At 43.5% G+C, this 24493-nt stretch overlaps 1 protein-coding gene across 1 annotated transcript in view; it reads left to right on the top strand.

The window, feature by feature from the left end:
• cenpp (centromere protein P) overlaps window positions 1-24493 on the top strand; it is a 185194-nt gene that overhangs the window by 14825 nt on the left and 145876 nt on the right. The window contains exon 6 of the mRNA XM_014168394.2: window positions 20943-21039. Within this exon, the coding sequence (XP_014023869.2) occupies window positions 20943-21039 (97 nt within the window). The remainder of the gene's footprint in view (window positions 1-20942; window positions 21040-24493) is intronic.

Genomic DNA, 24493 nt, shown 5'->3' with positions numbered 1-24493 from the left:
ATACTGGAGGCTGAGACAGGAGGGGTCAGGAGACACTGTGGCCCAATCCGATGATACCCCCGGACAGGGCCAAACAGGCAGGATATAACCCCACCCACTTTGCCAAAGCCCAGCCCCCACACCACTAGAGGGATATCTCCAACCACCAACATACCATCCTAAGACAAGGCCGAGTATAGCCCACAAAGATCTCCTCCACGGCACAACCCAAGGGGGGGCGCCAACCCAGACAGGAAGACCACGTCAGTGACTCAACCCACTCAAGTGACGCACCCCTCCCAGGGACAGCATGGAAGAGCACCAGTAAGCCAGTGACTCAGCCCCTGTAATAGGGTTAGAGGCAGAGAATCCCAGTGGAGAGAGGGGAACATAACATTGAAACCGGGTCAGAGGGTTTGGTTCTGGCCAGTAGGCCCACTGCCCAGAGGGCAACATTGAAACCGGGTCAGAGGGTTTGGTTCTAGCCAGTAGGCCCACTGCCCAGAGGGCAACATTGAAACCGGGTCAGAGGGTTTGGTTCTGGCCAGTAGGCCCACTGCCCAGAGGGCAACATTGAAACCGGGTCAGAGGGTTTGGTTCTGGCCAGTAGGCCCACTGCCCAGAGGGCAACATTGAAACCGGGTCAGAGGGTTTGGTTCTGGCCAGTAGGCCCACTGCCCAGAGGGCAACATTGAAACCGGGTCAGAGGGTTTGGTTCTGGCCAGTAGGCCCACTGCCCAGAAGGGTAACATTGAAACAGGGTCAGAGGGTTTGGTTCTGGCCAGTAGGCCCACTGCCCAGAGGGCAACATTGAAACCGGGTCAGAGGGTTTGGTTCTGGCCAGTAGGCCCACTGCCCAGAGGGCAACATTGAAACCGGGTCAGAGGGTTTGGTTCTGGCCAGTAGGCCCACTGCCCAGAGGGCAACATTGAAACCGGGTCAGAGGGTTTGGTTCTGGCCAGTAGGCCCACTGCCCAGAAGGGTAACATTGAAACCGGATCAGAGGGTTTGGTTCTGGCCAGTAGGCCCACTGCCCAGAGGGCAACATTGAAACCGGGTCAGAGGGTTTGGTTCTGGCCAGTAGGCCCACTGCCCAGAAGGGCAACATTGAAACCGGGTCAGAGGGTTTGGTTCTGGCCAGTAGGCCCACTGCCCAGAGGGCAACATTGAAACCGGGTCAGAGGGTTTGGTTCTGGCCAGTAGGCCCACTGCCCAGAGGGCAACATTGAAACCGGGTCAGAGGGTTTGGTTCTGGCCAGTAGGCCCACTGCCCAGAGGGCAACATTGAAACCGGGTCAGAGGGTTTGGTTCTGGCCAGTAGGCCCACTGCCCTGAAGGCAACATTGAAACCGGGTCAGAGGGTTTGGTTCTGGCCAGTAGGCCCACTGCCCAGAGGGCAACATTGAAACCGGGTCAGAGGGTTTGGTTCTGGCCAGTAGGCCCACTGCCCAGAGGGCAACATTGAAACCGGGTCAGAGGGTTTGGTTCTGGCCAGTAGGCCCACTGCCCAGAAGGGCAACATTGAAACCGGGTCAGAGGGTTTGGTTCTGGCCAGTAGGCCCACTGCCCAGAGGGCAACATTGAAACCGGGTCAGAGGGTTTGGTTCTGGCCAGTAGGCCCACTGCCCAGAAGGGCAACATTGAAACCGGGTCAGAGGGTTTGGTTCTGGCCAGTAGGCCCACTGCCCAGAGGGCAACATTGAAACCGGGTCAGAGGGTTTGGTTCTGGCCAGTAGGCCCACTGCCCAGAGGGCAACATTGAAACCGGATCAGAGGGTTTGGTTCTGGCCAGTAGGCCCACTGCCCAGAGGGCAACATTGAAACCGGGTCAGAGGGTTTGGTTCTGGCCAGTAGGCCCACTGCCCAGAAGGGCAACATTGAAACCGGGTCAGAGGGTTTGGTTCTGGCCAGTAGGCCCACTGCCCAGAAGGGTAACATTGAAACCGGGTCAGAGGGTTTGGTTCTGGCCAGTAGGCCCACTGCCCAGAAGGGCAACATTGAAACCGGGTCAGAGGGTTTGGTTCTGGCCAGTAGGCCCACTGCCCAGAGGGCAACATTGAAACCGGGTCAGAGGGTTTGGTTCTGGCCAGTAGGCCCACTGCCCAGAAGGGCAACATTGAAACCGGGTCAGAGGGTTTGGTTCTGGCCAGTAGGCCCACTGCCCAGAAGGGCAACATTGAAACCGGGTCAGAGGGTTTGGTTCTGGCCAGTAGGCCCACTGCCCAGAAGGGCAACATTGAAACCGGGTCAGAGGGTTTGGTTCTGGCCAGTAGGCCCACTGCCCAGAAGGGTATACTACAAAGAAGGATCAATTAATTAGCCTGCTAACTTTGATTAACAACCAGAATTACCTGTGTTTTCTGGTTTTAGTTAGAAAGCTTAGATATGTATTTTTGGTTGTTGAGTCAATTAAACCATGCCCATTTCAGGCTTATGTTTAACAAAATATATTTTTTAAATAAAGTTCATTCAGAATATTTAGTTAACTCATTGATCCTGTTTTGTAGTACCTTACTCTGGTTATAGACAGCTACAGGCTGTTTGAAGACCAATCTGGTGTTCCCTAATGGCATTCTATTCCCTACATAGTGCCCTACTTTTGACCAGAGCTCCATGTAGGAAATATGATGAAGGGGGTTCTGGTCAAAAGTAGTGCACTATGTAGGGAATAGAATGCCATTAGGGACTGGTTCTTTGTGTTTGGCTTGACCAGAATCTTGGCATCATCTCTCTCTAGCCTTTATTTGCCCAGTAGTGGAAAAGTAGCCGTAGATTGAATCCATTTTTTTTATTTTTTATTGCTGAATCGATTCTCCTCGACGTGTATTACATTTATAGACAGATGGTCTGTGTTCTTGAAAGCCTTGAGTGAATATATCAACAGTTATAATTCTTCCTAACAGAAACGGCATCAGATGTTTTCTGTTTCTACAAACAAATGGTGGTCGCCATTTTTAGTTAATGAACAATGTAGAAACATTTTCAATTTTGGGGTGTACATTTCTTATTTTCACTTTTCTTTACTCCCATAAATCATCACGCTTACAAGGTTCAACACGTTCCCATTCTATGGAGACAACATTTAGTTCATCTGCGAGGTTGTAGTAGTCGTATATAATGGAAAGGATTTATATAAACCCAATTTTTTTAATTTTTTTACATTTTTTTTTTGTATTTATTTATCCTTTATTTTACCAGCTAAGTTGACTGAGAACACATTCTCATTTACAGCCACGACCTGGGGAATAGTTTCAGGGGAGAGGAGGGAGGATGAATGAGCCAATTGGAAGCTGGGGATGATTAGGTGGCCGTGATGGTATGAGGGACAGATTGGGAATTTAGCCAGGACACCAGGGGTTAACACCGCTACTCTTACGATAAGCACCATGGGATCTTTAATGACCTCAGAGAGTCAGGACACCCGTTTAACGTCCCATCCGAAAGACGGCACCCTACACAGTAATGTATAGTAATGCGCCCTACACATAATGTTTCCCTGTCCATAATGGTTCAGTCGAGACAACAGTCCATGTGATTTCTATCCAGACAGAAATTATTGCAGTTTGCATCCAAACCCACAATGGTGCTATAGCTAGGTCTATGTCATGCTATAGCTAGGTCTATGTCATGCTATAGCTAGGTCTATGTCATGCTATAGCTAGGTCTATGTCATGCTATAGCTAGGTCTATGTCATGCTATAGCTAGGTCTATGTCATGCTATAGCTAAGGTCTATGTCACGCTGTAGCTAGGTCTATGTCATGCTGTAGCTAAGGTCTATGTCATGCTATAGCTAGGTCTATGTCATGCTATAGCTAGGTCTATGTCATGCTGTAGCTAAGGTCTATGTCATTCTGTAGCTAAGGTCTATGTCACGCTGTAGCTAAGGTCTATGTCATGCTATAGCTAGGTCTATGTCACGCTGTAGCTAAGGTCTATGTCACGCTGTAGCTAAGGTCTATGTCACGCTGTAGCTAGGTCTATGTCACGCTGTAGCTAAGGTCTATGTCACGCTGTAGCTAGGTCTATGTCACGCTGTAGCTAAGGTCTATGTCACGCTGTAGCTAAGGTCTATGTCACGCTGTAGCTAAGGTCTATGTCACGCTGTAGCTAAGGTCTATGTCACGCTGTAGCTAGGTCTATATCACGCTGTAGCTAAGGTCTATGTCACGCTGTAGCTAGGTCTATGTCACGCTGTAGCTAAGGTCTATGTCACGCTATAGCTAGGTCTATGTCACGCTGTAGCTAGGTCTATGTCACGCTGTAGCTAAGGTCTATGTCACGCTGTAGCTAAGGTCTATGTCACGCTGTAGCTAAGGTCTATGTCACGCTGTAGCTAGGTCTATGTCACGCTGTAGCTAAGGTCTATGTCACGCTGTAGCTAAGGTCTATGTCACGCTGTAGCTAAGGTCTATGTCACGCTGTAGCTAAGGTCTATGTCACGCTGTAGCTAAGGTCTATGTCACGCTGTAGCTAAGGTCTATGTCACGCTGTAGCTAGGTCTATGTCACGCTGTAGCTAAGGTCTATGTCACGCTGTAGCTAGGTCTATGTCACGCTGTAGCTAAGGTCTATGTCACGCTATAGCTAGGTCTATGTCACGCTGTAGCTAGGTCTATGTCACGCTGTAGCTAAGGTCTATGTCACGCTGTAGCTAAGGTCTATGTCACGCTGTAGCTAAGGTCTATGTCACGCTGTAGCTAAGGTCTATGTCACGCTGTAGCTAAGGTCTATGTCACGCTGTAGCTAAGGTCTATGTCACGCTGTAGCTAAGGTCTATGTCACGCTGTAGCTAAGGTCTATGTCACGCTGTAGCTAAGGTCTATGTCACGCTGTAGCTAAGGTCTATGTCACGCTGTAGCTAGGTCTATGTCATGCTGTAGCTAAGGTCTATGTCATGCTGTAGCTAAGGTCTATGTCATGCTGTAGCTAGGTCTATGTCATGCTGTAGCTAAGGTCTATGTCATGCTGTAGCTAAGGTCTATGTCATGCTGTAGCTAAGGTCTATGTCATGCTGTAGCTAGGTCTATGTCACGCTGTAGCTAAGGTCTATGTCACGCTGTAGCTAAGGTCTATGTCACGCTGTAGCTAAGGTCTATGTCACGCTGTAGCTAAGGTCTATGTCACGCTGTAGCTAAGGTCTATGTCACGCTGTAGCTAAGGTCTATGTCACGCTGTAGCTAAGGTCTGTGTCACGCTGTAGCTAAGGTCTATGTCACGCTGTAGCTAAGGTCTATGTCACGCTGTAGCTAAGGTCTATGTCACGCTGTAGCTAAGGTCTATGTCACGCTGTAGCTAAGGTCTATGTCACGCTGTAGCTAAGGTCTATGTCACGCTGTAGCTAAGGTCTATGTCACGCTGTAGCTAAGGTCTATGTCACGCTGTAGCTAAGGTCTATGTCACGCTATAGCTAGGTCTATGTCACGCTGTAGCTAGGTCTATGTCACGCTGTAGCTAGGTCTATGTCACGCTGTAGCTAGGTCTATGTCACGCTGTAGCTAAGGTCTATGTCACGCTGTAGCTAGGTCTATGTCACGCTGTAGCTAAGGTCTATGTCACGCTGTAGCTAAGGTCTATGTCACGCTGTAGCTAAGGTCTATGTCACGCTGTAGCTAAGGTCTATGTCACGCTGTAGCTAAGGTCTATGTCACGCTGTAGCTAAGGTCTATGTCACGCTGTAGCTAAGGTCTATGTCACGCTGTAGCTAAGGTCTATGTCACGCTGTAGCTAAGGTCTATGTCACGCTGTAGCTAAGGTCTATGTCACGCTGTAGCTAAGGTCTATGTCACGCTATAGCTAGGTCTATGTCACGCTGTAGCTAGGTCTATGTCACGCTGTAGCTAGGTCTATGTCACGCTGTAGCTAGGTCTATGTCACGCTGTAGCTAGGTCTATGTCACGCTGTAGCTAAGGTCTATGTCACGCTGTAGCTAAGGTCTATGTCACGCTGTAGCTAGGTCTATGTCACGCTGTAGCTAAGGTCTATGTCACGCTGTAGCTAAGGTCTATGTCACGCTGTAGCTAAGGTCTATGTCACGCTGTAGCTAAGGTCTATGTCACGCTGTAGCTAAGGTCTATGTCACGCTGTAGCTAAGGTCTATGTCACGCTGTAGCTAAGGTCTATGTCACGCTGTAGCTAAGGTCTATGTCACGCTGTAGCTAAGGTCTATGTCACGCTGTAGCTAGGTCTATGTCACGCTGTAGCTAAGGTCTATGTCACGCTGTAGCTAAGGTCTATGTCACGCTGTAGCTAAGGTCTATGTCACGCTGTAGCTAGGTCTATGTCACGCTGTAGCTAAGGTCTATGTCACGCTGTAGCTAAGGTCTATGTCACGCTGTAGCTAGGTCTATGTCACGCTGTAGCTAAGGTCTCATGTCACGCTGTAGCTAAGGTCTATGTCACGCTGTAGCTAAGGTCTATGTCACGCTGTAGCTAAGGTCTATGTCACGCTGTAGCTAAGGTCTATGTCACGCTGTAGCTAAGGTCTATGTCACGCTGTAGCTAAGGTCTATGTCACGCTGTAGCTAAGGTCTATGTCACGCTGTAGCTAAGGTCTATGTCACGCTGTAGCTAAGGTCTATGTCACGCTGTAGCTAGGTCTATGTCACGCTGTAGCTAAGGTCTATGTCACGCTGTAGCTAAGGTCTATGTCACGCTGTAGCTAAGGTCTATGTCACGCTGTAGCTAAGGTCTATGTCACGCTGTAGCTAAGGTCTATGTCACGCTGTAGCTAAGGTCTATGTCACGCTGTAGCTAAGGTCTATGTCACGCTGTAGCTAAGGTCTGTGTCACGCTGTAGCTAAGGTCTATGTCACGCTGTAGCTAAGGTCTATGTCACGCTGTAGCTAAGGTCTATGTCACGCTGTAGCTAAGGTCTATGTCACGCTGTAGCTAAGGTCTATGTCACGCTGTAGCTAAGGTCTATGTCACGCTGTAGCTAAGGTCTATGTCACGCTGTAGCTAAGGTCTATGTCACGCTGTAGCTAAGGTCTATGTCACGCTGTAGCTAAGGTCTATGTCACGCTGTAGCTAAGGTCTATGTCACGCTGTAGCTAAGGTCTATGTCACGCTGTAGCTAAGGTCTATGTCACGCTGTAGCTAAGGTCTATGTCACGCTGTAGCTAAGGTCTATGTCACGCTGTAGCTAAGGTCTATGTCACGCTGTAGCTAAGGTCTATGTCACGCTGTAGCTAAGGTCTATGTCACGCTGTAGCTAAGGTCTATGTCACGCTGTAGCTAAGGTCTATGTCACGCTGTAGCTAAGGTCTATGTCACGCTGTAGCTAAGGTCTATGTCACGCTGTAGCTAAGGTCTATGTCACGCTGTAGCTAAGGTCTATGTCACGCTGTAGCTAAGGTCTATGTCACGCTGTAGCTAAGGTCTATGTCACGCTGTAGCTAAGGTCTATGTCACGCTGTAGCTAAGGTCTATGTCACGCTGTAGCTAAGGTCTATGTCACGCTGTAGCTAGGTCTATGTCACGCTGTAGCTAAGGTCTATGTCACGCTGTAGCTAAGGTCTATGTCACGCTGTAGCTAAGGTCTATGTCACGCTGTAGCTAAGGTCTATGTCACGCTGTAGCTAAGGTCTATGTCACGCTGTAGCTAAGGTCTATGTCACGCTGTAGCTAAGGTCTATGTCACGCTGTAGCTAAGGTCTATGTCACGCTGTAGCTAAGGTCTATGTCACGCTGTAGCTAAGGTCTATGTCACGCTGTAGCTAAGGTCTATGTCACGCTGTAGCTAAGGTCTATGTCACGCTGTAGCTAAGGTCTATGTCACGCTGTAGCTAAGGTCTATGTCACGCTGTAGCTAGGTCTATGTCACGCTGTAGCTAGGTCTATGTCACGCTGTAGCTAGGTCTATGTCACGCTGTAGCTAAGGTCTATGTCACGCTGTAGCTAAGGTCTATGTCACGCTGTAGCTAAGGTCTATGTCACGCTGTAGCTAAGGTCTATGTCACGCTGTAGCTAAGGTCGTTGTCACGCTGTAGCTAAGGTCTGTGTCACGCTGTAGCTAAGGTCTATGTCACGCTGTAGCTAAGGTCTATGTCACGCTGTAGCTAAGGTCTATGTCACGCTGTAGCTAAGGTCTATGTCACGCTGTAGCTAAGGTCTATGTCACGCTGTAGCTAAGGTCTATGTCACGCTGTAGCTAAGGTCTATGTCACGCTGTAGCTAAGGTCTATGTCACGCTGTAGCTAGGTCTATGTCACGCTGTAGCTAAGGTCTATGTCACGCTGTAGCTAAGGTCTATGTCACGCTGTAGCTAGGGTCTATGTCACGCTGTAGCTAAGGTCTATGTCACGCTGTAGCTAAGGTCTATGTCACGCTATAGCTAGGTCTATGTCACGCTGTAGCTAAGGTCTATGTCACGCTGTAGCTAGGTCTATGTCACGCTGTAGCTAAGGTCTATGTCACGCTGTAGCTAAGGTCTATGTCACGCTGTAGCTAAGGTCTATGTCACGCTGTAGCTAGGTCTATGTCACGCTGTAGCTAAGGTCTATGTCACGCTGTAGCTAAGGTCTATGTCACGCTGTAGCTAAGGTCTATGTCACGCTGTAGCTAAGGTCTATGTCACGCTGTAGCTAAGGTCTATGTCACGCTGTAGCTAGGTCTATGTCACGCTGTAGCTAAGGTCTATGTCACGCTGTAGCTAAGGTCTATGTCACGCTGTAGCTAAGGTCTATGTCACGCTGTAGCTAAGGTCTATGTCACGCTGTAGCTAGGTCTATGTCACGCTGTAGCTAAGGTCTATGTCACGCTGTAGCTAAGGTCTATGTCACGCTGTAGCTAGGTCTATGTCACGCTGTAGCTAAGGTCTATGTCACGCTATAGCTAGGTCTATGTCACGCTGTAGCTAAGGTCTATGTCACGCTGTAGCTAAGGTCTATGTCACGCTGTAGCTAAGGTCTATGTCACGCTGTAGCTAAGGTCTATGTCACGCTGTAGCTAAGGTCTATGTCACGCTGTAGCTAAGGTCTATGTCACGCTATAGCTAGGTCTATGTCACGCTATAGCTAGGTCTATGTCACGCTGTAGCTAGGTCTATGTCACGCTGTAGCTAGGTCTATGTCACGCTGTAGCTAAGGTCTATGTCACGCTGTAGCTAGGTCTATGTCACGCTGTAGCTAAGGTCTATGTCACGCTGTAGCTAGGTCTATGTCACGCTATAGCTAGGTCTATGTCACGCTGTAGCTAGGTCTATGTCACGCTGTAGCTAAGGTCTATGTCACGCTGTAGCTAAGGTCTATGTCACGCTATAGCTAGGTCTATGTCACGCTGTAGCTAGGTCTATGTCACGCTGTAGCTAAGGTCTATGTCACGCTGTAGCTAAGGTCTATGTCACGCTGTAGCTAAGGTCTATGTCACGCTGTAGCTAGGTCTATGTCACGCTATAGCTAGGTCTATGTCACGCTGTAGCTAGGTCTATGTCACGCTGTAGCTAGGTCTATGTCACGCTGTAGCTAGGTCTATGTCACGCTGTAGCTAAGGTCTATGTCACGCTGTAGCTAAGGTCTATGTCATGCTATAGCTAGGTCTATGTCACGCTATAGCTAGGTCTATGTCACGCTGTAGCTAAGGTCTATGTCACGCTGTAGCTAAGGTCTATGTCACGCTGTAGCTAGGTCTATGTCACGCTATAGCTCGGTCTATGTCATGCTGTAGCTAGGTCTATGTCATGACGTGCAGTATTAGTGTTTACCTGATTTTGATTTATTTTAATGGGGTATTTTACTGAAGCTCAGAGCAGTCTCCTGCTCCACTTTAGTAAAACACATGAAAGTGGATTTGAGTGTCAGTCATTCTAGTTCTAATCTCTAGTTCTGGATGGACTGCAGGAGGATAAAATCAGTCATTTGGTATTTTATTAGGGATCCCCATTAGCTGTTGCAAAAGTAGCAGCTACTCTTCCTGGGCTCCACACAAAACATGAAACACGACATAATACAGAACATCAATAGACAAGAACAGCTCAAGGACAGAACTAGATATATTTTTAAAAAGGCACACGTAGCCTACATATCAGTACATACACACAAACTATCTAGGTCCAATAGGGGAGAGGCGTTGTGCTGTGAGGTGTTGCTTTATCTGTTTTCTGAAACCAGGTTTGTTGTTTATTTGAGCAATAGGAGATGGAAGGAAGTTCCATGCAATAAGGGCTCTATATAATGCTGTACACTTTCTTGAATTTGTTCTGGATTTGGGGACTATGAAAAGATCCCTGGTGGCATGTCTGGTGGGATAAGTGTGTGTGTCAGAGCTGCGTGTAAGTTGACTATGCAAACAATTTTAGTTTCCTCAACTTGTTCAACAGCCACACCATTCATTACCAGATTCAGCTGAGGTCTAGAACTTAAGGAATGATTTGTACCAAATACAATGCTCTTAGTTTTAGAGATGTTCAGGACTAGTTTATTACTGGCCACCCATTCCAAAACAGACTGCAACTCTATATTAAGGGTTTCAGTGACTTCATTAGCTGTGGTTGCAGATGCGTATATGGTTGAATCATCAGCATACATGGACACACATGCTTTGTTTAACGCCAGTGGCAGGTCATTGGTAAAAATAGAAAAGAGTAGAGGGCCTAAAGAGCTGCCCTGCGGTACACCACACTTTACACTGTTTGACATAAGAGAAGCTTCTCATTAAAGAAAACCCTCTGAGTTCTATTAGATAGATAGCTCTGAATCCACGATATGGCAGAGGTTGAAAAGCCATAAAATATGTTTCCTCAACAACAGGTTAAGGTCAATTATATCAAAGGCTGCACTGAAATCTAACAGTACAGCTCCCACAATCTTCATATTATCAATTTCTTTCAACCAATCATCAGTCATTTGTGTCAGTGCAGTACATGTTGAGTGCCCTTCTCTATAAGCATGCTGAAAGTCTGTTGTTAATTTGTTTACAGAGGAATAGCATTGTATTTGGTCAAACACAATTTTTCCCCGACAGTTTGCTAAGATCTGGCAGCAAGCTGATAGGTCTGTTAGAACCAGTAAAGGCCAGCTTTACCGCTCTTGGGTAGCGGAATGACTTTGGCTTCCCTCCAGGCCTGAGGACCAAGACTTTCCTCTAGGCTCAGATTAAAGATATGACAGATTGGAGTGGCTTTAGAGTCAGCTCCCACCCTCAGTATCTTTCCATCTAAGTTGTCAATGCCAGGAGGTTTGTCATTATTGATCGTTAACAATACATTTTTCACCTCTCCCACACTAACTTTACAAAATGAATTCTAGTCGCTAGTGTTGGATGGACTGCAGGAGGATAAAAGCAATGAAAATTCAACCCAGTCAGTAGTAGGGTTGCTGACCTGCTGAACACAACATTTTCCTGGTTCTATTGTAATATTTGTGTATTTTTTTTATTTGTATTTTTTTTCTGCATAATCTCAAACGTCTATCTTGAGTCTTCTGTCTTTGACTGGAGGCATGAGGAAGGATGTTCTCTCCTAAATCTCTGGATTGATTAGTGGAGGACTTTGTTCTCTCTTTTTACAGCAGAACCAACATGCTGCCGGTCCTCTGGATCATATTGTCTGGTCTGACAGAGGGATCGGTTCTGGCACACGGGACGTGGAAAACTACTGGAGATAATGATTCTCACACAAGTCTGTGGTTTACGTCCCAAATTGCACTCCATTCTTTATGTAGTCCTATGGGCCTTGGTCAAAAGTAGTGCACTCCATAGGGAATTAGGGTACCGTTTTGGAATGTAGTCTGTATATTTTCTCTGTCTGGGGCACACGGCTTTTTAAATATATTTTTTTTTAATCATTACTCAGAGAAAACCCTGTTGGCGACATCTCATGTAAACTTCTGACTGGTCTAACAGAGAGAGGTTCATAGATGGCATGCCAATACAGGCACTGATTGCTCACACCTGGTTGGATTGGAGCTTTTGGAGAGATTTAAAAAAAACAAAACATGATTTGTCATGTGTAAGATGCTTATAAGAGCCTGAAACAGTATGATAAAGGCCCAATCGTACTGAACCACCAGCTATACTGTACAGTGGCATCAGAAACTCTTCATACACCTTGACCTATTCCACATTTTGTTGTGTTACAAACTGAATTCAAAATGGATTACATTTTCAAAAAAAAAAAAAAATCCTCACCAATTTACACAAATTACCCCGTAATGACATTAAAAACATGTTTTTAGAAAGTTGTACAAATTTATTGAAAATGGAAAAACAGAAATCTCATTAACATAAATAGTATTTTTTATGATTATTTTTTATTTATTCAGCGAAAAACCCACTGAGGTCTCATTTCCAAAGGTGCCCTGATTTTTACAACAACCAATACAATGTAAAACAAAACAGCAATCGATACGAAACACAACAGTTACAGTCCACAGCTACTAGGTCCTCAAGTAACACCCTAAACTCCCTGACCAAGGTCCTTCTTGCTCGGTACCTCAGTTTGATTGGACGGCCAGCTCTAGGCAGAGTCTGGGTAGTTACACATAATATATATATATATATTTTTTTTTCAATTTCCCAATGATGGAGATCTCTGTGCTCTTGGAAACTTTCAACACTAGACACTTTATTTTTTTTATACCCTTCCTCATCACCATTTCATCTTGGAGATCTACGGACAGTTCCTTGATCTTAATGGAATAGTTTCCGCTCTGACATGCACTGTCAACTGTGGGGAAATTCTATAAACAGCTGTGTTTCTTTCTAAATCCTGTCTAAACAAGTGAATTGGCCCACAGCTGGACTCCAATCAAGTTGTAGTGATATCTCAAGGATGATTGGATGCACCTGAGCTTAATTTGGAGTGTCATAGCAAAGGGGTGTGACTACTTATGTAAATGAGATATTTCTATAAAAAAAAAATAAAAAACACGTTATCGCTTTCTCATTATGGGCTACAAGGTGTAGATGGGTAATCCATTTTGAATTCGAGCTATACCACAAAGTGGAATAAGTCAAGGGATATGAATACTCTTTGAAAGCACTGTATCCCACCAGATACACTGTAGACAGGATGCTGTGTGTATATATACCACCCAGATACACTGTAGACAGGATGCTGTGTGTGTATATACCACCCAGATACACTGTAGACAGGATGCTGTGTGTATATATAACACCCAGATACACTGTAGACAGGATGCTGTGTGTATATATATATACCACCCAGATACACTGTAGACAGGATGCTGTGTGTATATATATATACCACCCAGATACACTGTAGACAGGATGCTGTGTGTATATATATATATATATACCACCCAGATACACTGTAGACAGGATGCTGTGTGTATATATATATACCACCCAGATACACTGTAGACAGGATGCTGTGTGTATATATATATACCACCCAGATACACTGTAGACAGGATGCTGTGTGTATATATATATATACCACCCAGATACACTGTAGACAGGATGCTGTGTGTATATATATATACCACCCAGATACACTGTAGACAGGATGCTGTGTGTATATATATATATATATACCACCCAGATACACTGTAGACAGGATGCTGTGTGTATATATATATACCACCCAGATACACTGTAGACAGGATGCTGTGTGTATATATATATATATACCACCCAGATACACTGTAGACAGGATGCTGTGTGTGTATATATATATATATATATATATATATATATATATATATATATATATATATATACCACCCAGATACACTGTAGACAGGATGCTGTGTGTATATATATATATATATATACCACCCAGATACACTGTAGACAGGATGCTGTGTGTATATATATATACCACCCAGATACACTGTAGACAGGATGCTGTGTGTATATATATATACCACCCAGATACACTGTAGACAGGATGCTGTGTGTATATATATATATACCACCCAGATACACTGTAGACAGGATGCTGTGTGTATATATATATAACCACCCAGATACACTGTAGACAGGATGCTGTGTGTATATATATATACCACCCAGATACACTGTAGACAGGATGCTGTGTGTATATATATATATATACCACCCAGATACACTGTAGACAGGATGCTGTGTGTATATATATATACCACCCAGATACACTGTAGACAGGATGCTGTGTGTATATATATATACCACCCAGATACACTGTAGACAGGATGCTGTGTGTATATATATACCATCCAGATACACTGTAGACAGGATGCTGTGTGTATATATATATACCACCCAGATACACTGTAGACAGGATGCTGTGTGTATGTATATATACCACCCAGATACACTGTAGACAGGATGCTGTGTGTATATATATATATATACCACCCAGATACACTGTAGACAGGATGCTGTGTGTATATATATATATATACCACCCAGATACACTGTAGACAGGATGCTGTGTGTATATATATATATATACCACCCAGATACACTGTAGACAGGATGCTGTGTGTATATATATATATATACCACCCAGATACACTGTAGACAGGATGCTGTGTGTATATATATATACCACCCAGATACACTGTAGACAGGATGCTGTGTTTATATATATATACCACCCAGATACACTGTAGACAGGATGCTGTGTGTATATATATATATACCACCCAGATACACTGTAGACAGGATGCTGTGTGTATATATACCACCCAGATACACTGTAGACAGGATGCTGTGTATATATATACCACCCAGATACACTGTAGACAGGATGCTGTGTGTATATATACCACCCAGATACACTGTAGACAAGATGCTGTGTGTATATATACCACCCAGATACACTGTAGACAGGATGCTGTGTGTGTATATACCACCCAGATACACTGTAGACAGGATGCTGTGTGTGTATATACCACCCATATACACTGTAGACAGGATGCTGTGTGTGTATATACCACCCAGATACACTGTAGACAGGATGCTGTGTGTATATATACCACCCAGATACACTGTAGACAGGATGCTGTGTGTATATATATATATACCACCCAGATACACTGTAGACAGGATGCTGTGTGTATATATATATATACCACCCAGATACACTGTAGACAGGATGCTGTGTGTATATATACCACCCGGATACACTGTAGACAAGATGCTGTGTGTATATATACCACCCAGATACACTGTAGACAGGATGCTGTGTGTGTATATACCACCCAGATACACTGTAGACAGGATGCTGTGTGTGTATATACCACCCATATACACTGTAGACAGGATGCTGTGTGTATATATACCACCCAGATACACTGTAGACAGGATGCTGTGTGTATATATACCACCCAGATACACTGTAGACAGGATGCTGTGTGTATATATACCACCCAGATACACTGTAGACAGGATGCTGTGTGTATATATATATATACCACCCAGATACACTGTAGACAGGATGCTGTGTGTATATATATATACCACCCAGATACACTGTAGACAGGATGCTGTGTGTATATATATATACCACCCAGATACACTGTAGACAGGATGCTGTGTGTATATATATATACCACCCAGATACACTGTAGACAGGATGCTGTGTGTATATATATATACCACCCAGATACACTGTAGACAGGATGCTGTGTGTATATATATATATACCACCCAGATACACTGTAGACAGGATGCTGTGTGTATATATATATACCACCCAGATACACTGTAGACAGGATGCTGTGTGAATATATATATACCACCCAGATACACTGTAGACAGGATGCTGTGTGTATATATATATACCACCCAGATACACTGTAGACAGGATGCTGTGTGTATATATATATATATACCACCCAGATACACTGTAGACAGGATGCTGTGTGTATATATATATATACCACCCAGATACACTGTAGACAGGATGCTGTGTGTATATATATATATACCACCCAGATACACTGTAGACAGGATGCTGTGTGTATATATATATATATACCACCCAGATACACTGTAGACAGGATGCTGTGTGTATATATATATATATACCACCCAGATACACTGTAGACAGGATGCTGTGTGTATATATATATATACCACCCAGATACACTGTAGACAGGATGCTGTAGTCATTAAGCTGCTTAGTTTGTCTCCTCGGTGTTTGTTTGAGCGGGTTCAATTATTTGTCAGGGCCTTGCCATGTTTCCATCACACCTTTTTGTTGCATTTCTTCCCCTGATTGGATCCCAGCAGAACGAGGGAGCAGGGCTCCATAGCAGTGGAAAAAAACGTATTCCCGATGTCTCTCGGACGAGGGGGGCCCTGGCTGACAACATCTGTGGAAAGTTTCTAGAAATATCAGAGGATATTTCCTCCTCGTCCGACAAGGGCCTGATGTGGAGGGATTGTACTTTAAATATGAAGCGGAGTTACTATTTTGTTATGTGGCTTGTATTTCTTCCTGCAAGCATCTCACCTGTTGTTTTCAATTTCCATCAACTCAATGTTGTTTTTGTGATGTGATAATGTGGTGCAGTAAGTAACAGCGTAAATTCACTTTGGTAATAGTGCCGTAACAGTATTTTTGTAATTGTTATTTTAAGCAGGGACTCACCATTTTGAGACCAGGGTCTCCTTTCACAAGGGAGTCCTGCATATACAATTTCATGAGACAAACTCTCAAATCAAATACCGTACAAAACCAGTCAAATACAGCACAACACAAATATTTTTTTTAAGGTAAACTATTAAATTCCTCAAGAAGGCCTTGGAAAGGTCTGTGAATAAAGCGGCACAATGGTTTTTATGATCAAAGTAATTTAACACATCATCTAGAACAAACGTAGCAGCTGAAATGGACTAAAACCAGATTGGTTCATATTTAGAATAGAATGACACGTTTTTAAAACTTGCTTAGCTAACAATTGGCCAGAGATTCTAATACTTTGGAAAGGCAAGATGACTTGGAAAATGGACAGTAGTTATCTACAGTATCAGTCAAAAAGTTTGTACACACCTACTCATTCCAGGGTTTTTCTTTTCTTTTTTTTACTATTTTCTACATTGTAGAATAATAGTGAAGACATCAAAACTATGAAATAACACATATGGAATCATGTAGTAACCAAAAAAAAATGTGTTAAACAAATCATAATATATTTTATATTTGTGATTCTTCAAAGTAGCCATCCTTTTGCTTTGATAACCGCTTTGGACATTCTTGGCATTCTCTCAACCAGCTTTTTATTTTATTTTTTTACATTAGATTTTTAGCAAGGCTCTTTATTAACTCAAAGATATTAAATGTTTGAAAAGAAAATAGACACGGTGTATCTGGAAGTGTATCGTTCTCTACAGCCTGTTTAGAGGTGAATAAACGACTCCCTCTAGTGGAATTTGGAGGAATTTCCGTAAACTATTCTTTCGAGACAAAAAGGTTATTAAAAGCACCACAAATGTCCATTTAGTCTATTATGTGACCAGAGACTGTCACAACCTGTTGGGGGCAATGAAGCTAGGGGTGGGTTCAGAGATTTGACTACTTTCCAGATGCTTGCTGGATTCCCACCATTTCTCAGATACACAATTAAAGAAGTATATTTTTTGCTTTTCTAACAAGTGAGCTACATCTATTTCTCGAACGTCTGAAGGACTGCCAGTCGGATGTAGTATCAGTCAATCTTGCCTTAGCCCAAGCTACTTTTACTTCCTGTAATTTTTTCAGACAATTCATGCGTGAACCAAGGGTTTGATATCTCCTTTACTCTTAGCTTTTTTTATTTTTATACGGAGCATCTGTAGGTAGCCTCGTGGTTAGAGCGTTGGGCCAGTAACCGAAAGGTTGCTAGATCGAATCCCCGAGCTGACAAGGTAAAAATCTATCGTTCTACCCCTGAACAAGGCAGTTAACCCACGGTTCCTAGGCCGTCATTGTAAATAAGAATTTGTTCTTAACTGACTTGCCTGGTTAAATAAAGGTTAAATAATTATCTGCAACAGTGTTAAACAGAGAAGTAAAACAATTTAGGCAGAGTTCCTCTGTCCAGTGTCTGTGTTCGTTTGCCAATCTTAATCTTTTCTTTTTATTGGCCAGTCTGAGATATGGCTTTTTCTTTGCAACTCTGCCTAGAAGGCCAGCATCCCGGAGTCGCCTCTTCACTGTTGACGTTGAGACTAGGGTTTTGCGGGTACTATTTAATGAAGCTGCCAGTTGAGGACTTGTGAGGCGTCTGTTTCTCAAACTAAACACTAATGTTCTTTCTTTTCTGGTTAGCGCCAGTTTGCGCTGTTCTGTGAAGGGAGTAGTACACAGCGTTGTACCAGATCTTCAGTTTCTTGGCAATTTCTCGCATGGAATAGCCTTCATTTCTCAGAACAAGAATAGACTGACAAGTTTCAGAAGAAAGTACTTTCTTTCTGGCCATTTTGAGCCTGTAATCGAACCCACAAATGCTGATGCTCCAGATACTCAACTAGTCTAAAGAAGGGCAGTTTTATTGCTTCTTTAATCAGGACAACAGTTTTCAGCTGTGCTAACATAATTTCAAAATGGTTTTCTAATGATCAATTAGCCTTTTAAAATGATCAACTTGGATTAGCTAACACAACATGCCATTGGAACACAGGCGTGAGGTTGCTGATAATGGGCCTCTGTACACCTATGTAGATATTCCATTAAAAATCAGCCGTTTCCAGCTACAATAGTCATTTACAACATTAACAATGTCTACACTGTATTTCTGATCAATTTGATGTTATTTTAATGGACTTTTTTTAATGCTTTTCTTTCAAAAACAAGGACATTTCTAATTGACCCCAAACTTTTGAATGGTATTGTGAATCTGATACTGGCATCAACCAATTCAGATTACGATTATCCAATATTAAATTATTCAGATGTGGCGTAGTCGGACGGTAAGTTCGGATGTAGCGTAGTCGGATGGTTGATTCGGATGTGGCGTAGTCGGACGGTAGATTCGGACGTGGCGTAGTCGGACGGTAGATTCGGACGTGGCGTAGTCGGACGGTAGATTCGGACGTGGCGTAGTCGGACGGTAGATTCGGACGTGGCGTAGTCGGACGGTAGATTCGGACGTGGCGTAGTCGGACGGTAGATTGCTTAGGGACAGAGGTGGAAAGGGACACCGAAACATTTTTAAGTTGCTCTTTACGAATCCCTCTGTCAGATCTAGATACAGTGCCTTCAGAAAGTATTCATACCCCTTTTCCACATTTTGTTGTGTTACAGCCTGAATTTAAAATTGATTTAATTGCGATTATGTGTCACTGGCCTACACACAATACCCCAGAATGTCAAAGTGGAATTATGTTTAGTCATTTTTACAAGTGTAGTTAAAAAGGAAAAGCTGAAATGTCTCGAGTTAATAAGTATTCAACCCCTTTGTTATGGTAAAGCTAAATAAGTTCAGGAGTAAAAATGTGCTGAACAAATCACATAATAAGTTGCATGGACTCAGTGTGAAATAATAGTGTTTAACATGATTTTTGAATGACTACCTCATCTCTGTACCCCACACATACAATTATCTGTAAGGTCCCTCAGTCGAGCAGTGAACTTTAAACAGATTCCACCACAAAGACCAGGGAGGTTTTCCAATGCCTCGTAAATAAGGTAAATATTGAATATCCATTTGAGCATGGTGAAGTTATTAAATACACTTTGGATGGTGTATCAATACACCCAGTCACTACAAAGACACAGGCGTCCTTCCTAACTCAGTTGCTGGAAAGGAAGGAAACCGCTCAGGGATTTCACCATGAGGCCAATGGTGACTTTAAAAGAGTTACAGAGTTTAATGGCTGTGATGGGAGAAAACTGAGGATGGATCAACATTGTAGTTACTCCACAAAACTAACTTAAATGACAGAGTGAAAAGAAGGAAGCCTGTACAGAATACAAAATATTTCACAACATGAATCCTGTTTACAACAAGGCACTAAAATAAAACTGCAAAAAATGGGGCAAATCCAACACATCACTGAGTACCACTATTCATATTGTCAAGCATGGTGGTGGCTGCATCATGTTATGAGTATGCTTGTCATCGACAAGGACTAGGGATTTTTTTTATTTTTAGGATAAACAGAAACGGAATAGAGCTAAATCCTAGAGGAAAACCTGGTTCAGTCTGCTTTCCAACAGACACTGGGAGATGAATTCACCTTTCAGCAGGACAATAACGTAAAACACAAGGCCAAATAAACACTGGAGTTGCTTACCGAGACGATATTGAATATTCCTGAGTGGCAGAGTTAGTTTTATTAAATTGGCTTGAAAGTCTATGACAAGACATGAAAAATGTCAATGATCAACAACCAATTTTTTTTTAATAATGTGCAAATATTTTACAATCCAGGTGTGCAAAAAAAACTCTTAGAGACTTACCCATAAAGACTGATCGGTGAGAATACCCGGCAATTTAATCCATTTTGAATTCAGGCTGTAACACAACACCATTTTGAATAAGTCACTGTATATTATAACCAATCAGAGACGCCATCATCATTCAGCATAGGCTTCTTTAACCAACATTTAGTAATAATCAGAATGCCCACCGCGTTGGTTTGAGAAGCCAAAGTTTACAATAAAATCAAACTTCTGGCATTTAAATGAATCAGTCCAGCTGATTTTCAGATCAGACGGAGTCTCTCTAAAAACAACCAAACTATCTATGTTCAGTAAGTTACTCTCTGTTTCAAACCAGCCCTTACAGTATCTTTTTAATTGTTTTATAGTTGCACGGTTTCCCAGTGACCTGGAAACATTTTAGGCCTTGAACGAGGATGTGACTTTAAAACAAGAGTCAGTGAGGGTTATCTGTTAAGGGGCCAGGATTGAAATCCCATCACTTGTTTTTAGGGATTTCATATTGATTTCAAATTGTAGAGCAGAGGATAAGTAGGACCAGTTGTTGATGGTGTTCAGTGATAATGTATAAATGTGTGATAATGACAGGGATAATGTAGTGCGGTGACCTAACTAACAGTGTTTTAAAAAAAAAAAAATGTTTTCTTGCAGAGTGGAGGACAAGAGGGATCTGCTGCTGTTTTTCAGCACCGTCAGGAGATTCTCTGACAGATGTGAAGACAGACGTAGAGCATTCCAGCACTTCCAGGTAGGACTCTACTTAGTCCTTTTTTACTGCTCGTTTCGGGCCCATGGGCCAACAAGGGGAAGCTCTCTCTTCGTGTGTGTGTGTGTGTGTGTGTGACCCATGTCTTACACACCTGCCTCAAGGTATCGTCTTCCAGTCCAGGTGTGACTGCCGTTAAAACACTCCCCTAGTTGCTGTCACAGTGGCAGGTCCATCTGGTGGAACCTGCCTAGACGTGTTCAAGATGCAAGGTTGCAGCAGAAACACACTCAACAATTTAAGTCAGACTAGAAACGCATATCTGTGAATGTTGAAGCCAGGCACTCAAATTGAATACGTTCTCTACGAAGATGATGGAGAATGTGTTCGAAGGCGCCACCTTCGCCCTTGGCCACCTTTGAATAACCACAACCAGTATTTGAACGTACTGTCCCAGTGAGTCCCAGGGAATATCTGACAAGGAAAAAACACTGAGTTTGGAAGTGTAGAAAATCTAGGAATGTTAACGTTAAGCAAGTGTTGCGTGGTCTCCCGACCCTGCCTGGTAGTTACAGAGACTGTTCTGACAAAGACGGATGGTTTAGACTGGTTTAGACTGGTTTAGACTGTTCCGACAAAGACGGATGTTTTGGACTGGTTTAGACTGGTTTAGACTGGTCCGACAAAGACGGATGTTTTGGACTGGTTTAGACTGGTTTAGACTGGTTTACGCATCCGTCTTTCTATCGTCAACATTTGAACTTATTTAAACTTTTAACCTCCCCGATACACATAAACACAGGAAACACGTCGTTCGTCCAACGAATGACTTCCACAGAGAAACAATAGACTTCTGTATTTCTGTCTGAACACTTCTTGGGTGGGAAGTGAGACGCTTGCTTTCTGCTGATATCAGTATGTTCTTAAACCTTATCTGATCAATGGTTTTACTGTGAGAGTGTTCAAAAATGATTTTATTGTGAGAGTGTTCAAAAATGATTTTACTGTGAGAGTGTTCAAAAATGATTTTACTGTGAGAGTGTTCAAAAATGATTTTACTGTGAGAGTGTTCAAAAATGATTTTACTGTGAGAGTGTTCAAAAATGATTTTACTGTGAGAGTGTTCAAAAATGATTTTACTGTGAGAGTGTTCAAAAATGGTCGTCAAACCTTTGCCAACCTGTCAAGCTGACAGATGAGCAGTGGTCTCACAGTTCCCGACTTCACGCCGTACTTGTCCTCCCGACTTCACGCCGTACTCGTCCTCCCGACTTCACGCCGTACTCGTCCTCCCGACTTCACGCCGTACTTGTCCTCCCGACTTCACGCCGTACTTGTCCTCCCGACTTCACGCCGTACGGTCTTTTGAGAATCAGGCTTGACTGGAGAAAAGTAGGAGTCCATGTCAGATGACTGTAATGCCTGTTTGGATGGCTGTGATGCCTGTTTGGATGGCTGTAATGCCTGTTTGGATGGCTGTGATGCCTGTTTGGATGGCTGTGATGCCTGTTTGGATGGCTGTAATGCCTGTTTGGATGGCTGTGATGCCTGTTTGGATGGCTGTGATGCCTGTTTGGATGGCTGTGATGCCTGTTTGGATGGCTGTGATGCCTGTTTGGATGGCTGTGAGGCCTGTTTGGATGGCTGTGATGCCTTTTTGGATGACTGTAATGCCTGTTTGGATGACTGTAATGCCTGTTTGGATGACTGTAATGCCTGTTTGGATGACTGTAATGCCTGTTTGGATGGCTGTGATGGCTGTTTGGATGGCTGTTTGAATGCCTGTTTGGATGGCTGTTTGGATGGCTGTTTGGATGGCTGTGATGCCTGTTTGGATGGCTGTGATGCCTGTTTGGATGGCTGTTGGGATGCCTGTTGTGATGCCTGTTTGTCAATAAAGTAAGGTCTACACCTGTTCTATTCAGCGCATGTGACTAATACAATTTGATTTGACAGACAATGATCTGTTGATGAGAGTGACAGGCTCTGTGGCGATTGTATTACTGTGATCAATAATGTGATCGATAAAGTTGTGAACGTGATCCGATCAGCGGGTTCTGTTCCCCTCTGGCTATTCAATAACGTCAATATAGATGCATTTGCAATATTGCTAAATGAACCCATCTGTTACCATATCTGTTATGATACTGAACCAAAATATAAACGCAACAATTTCAACTATTTTACGGAGTTACAGTTCATATAAGGAAATCAGTCAATTGAAATAAGTTTGTTAGGCCCTAATCTATAGATTTCACATGACTGGGCAGGGGCGCAGCCGTTGGTGTGCCTGGGAGGGTAGAGTCTAGCCAAGTCTACCCACTGGGGAGCCAAGCCCAGCCAATCAGAATGAATTTTTCCCCGCAAAAGGGCTTTATTAAAGACAGAAATACTCCTCAGTTTCATCAGCTGTCCAGGTGGCAGGTCTCAGACGATCCTGCAGGTGAAGAAGCCGGATGTGGAGGTCCTGGGCTGCCGTGGTTACACCAGGTCTGCGGTTGTGAGGCCGGTTGGACGTACTGCCATATTCTCTCTCCAAAAAAAAAAGACTGCACATTTTAAAGTGGCGTTTTATTGTCCCCAGCAGAAGGTGCACCTGTGTAATGATCATGTTGTTTAATCAGCTTCTTGATATGCCACACCTGTCAGGTGGATGGATTATCTTGGCAAATGAGAACTGCTCACTAACAGGGATGTAAACAAAATTTGTGCAAAATTTCAGAGAAATAAGGTTTTTGTGAATATTGGAAAATGTCTGGCCTCTTTTTTTATTTCATCCCATGAAACATGGGACCAACACTTTACATGTTGCATTGAAATGTTTGTTCAGTGTATAAAGACAATTGTGTCCTATAAGAAAAGCACTAATTTCTGATGATAAAATTATTGTGAGTGCTGTCTTGTTAGACTTCAGTGCAGCTTTTGACATTATCCCATCGTAGTCTGTTGCTGGAAAAACGTGTTATGGCTTTACACCTCCTGCTATAATGTGGATAAAGAGTTACATGTCTAACACAGAGGGTGTTCTTTAATGGAAGCCAATCCAACATAATCCAGGTAGAATCAGGCATTCTCCAGGGTACACACTATACATACACATGGATTTAGTACTGTAGATATGTGGTAGTGGTGAAGTAGGGGCCTGAGGGTTCACAGTCTGTTGTGAATGTGTTGTAATGTTTGTATGAACTGTTTGTATGAACTGCCTTAATTTTGCTGGACCCCAGGAAGAGTAGCTGCTGACTTGGCAGGAACTAATGGGGATCCATAATAAACCCCAGGAAGAGTAGCTGCTGCCTTGGCAGGAACTAATGGGGATCCATAATAAACCCCAGGAAGAGTAGCTGCTGCCTTGGCAGGAACTAATGAGGATCCATAATAAACCCCAGGAAGAGTAGCTGCTGCCTTGGCAGGAACTAATGGGGATCCATAATAAACCCCAGGAATAGTAGCTGCTGCCTTGACAGGAACTAATGGGGATCCATAATAAACCCCA

The sequence above is a fragment of the Salmo salar genome, chromosome ssa22 (genome assembly GCF_905237065.1).
Source record: "Salmo salar chromosome ssa22, Ssal_v3.1, whole genome shotgun sequence".
NCBI classification, from domain to species: domain Eukaryota; kingdom Metazoa; phylum Chordata; class Actinopteri; order Salmoniformes; family Salmonidae; genus Salmo; species Salmo salar.
This window is presented reverse-complemented; position numbering and strand designations above follow the sequence as displayed.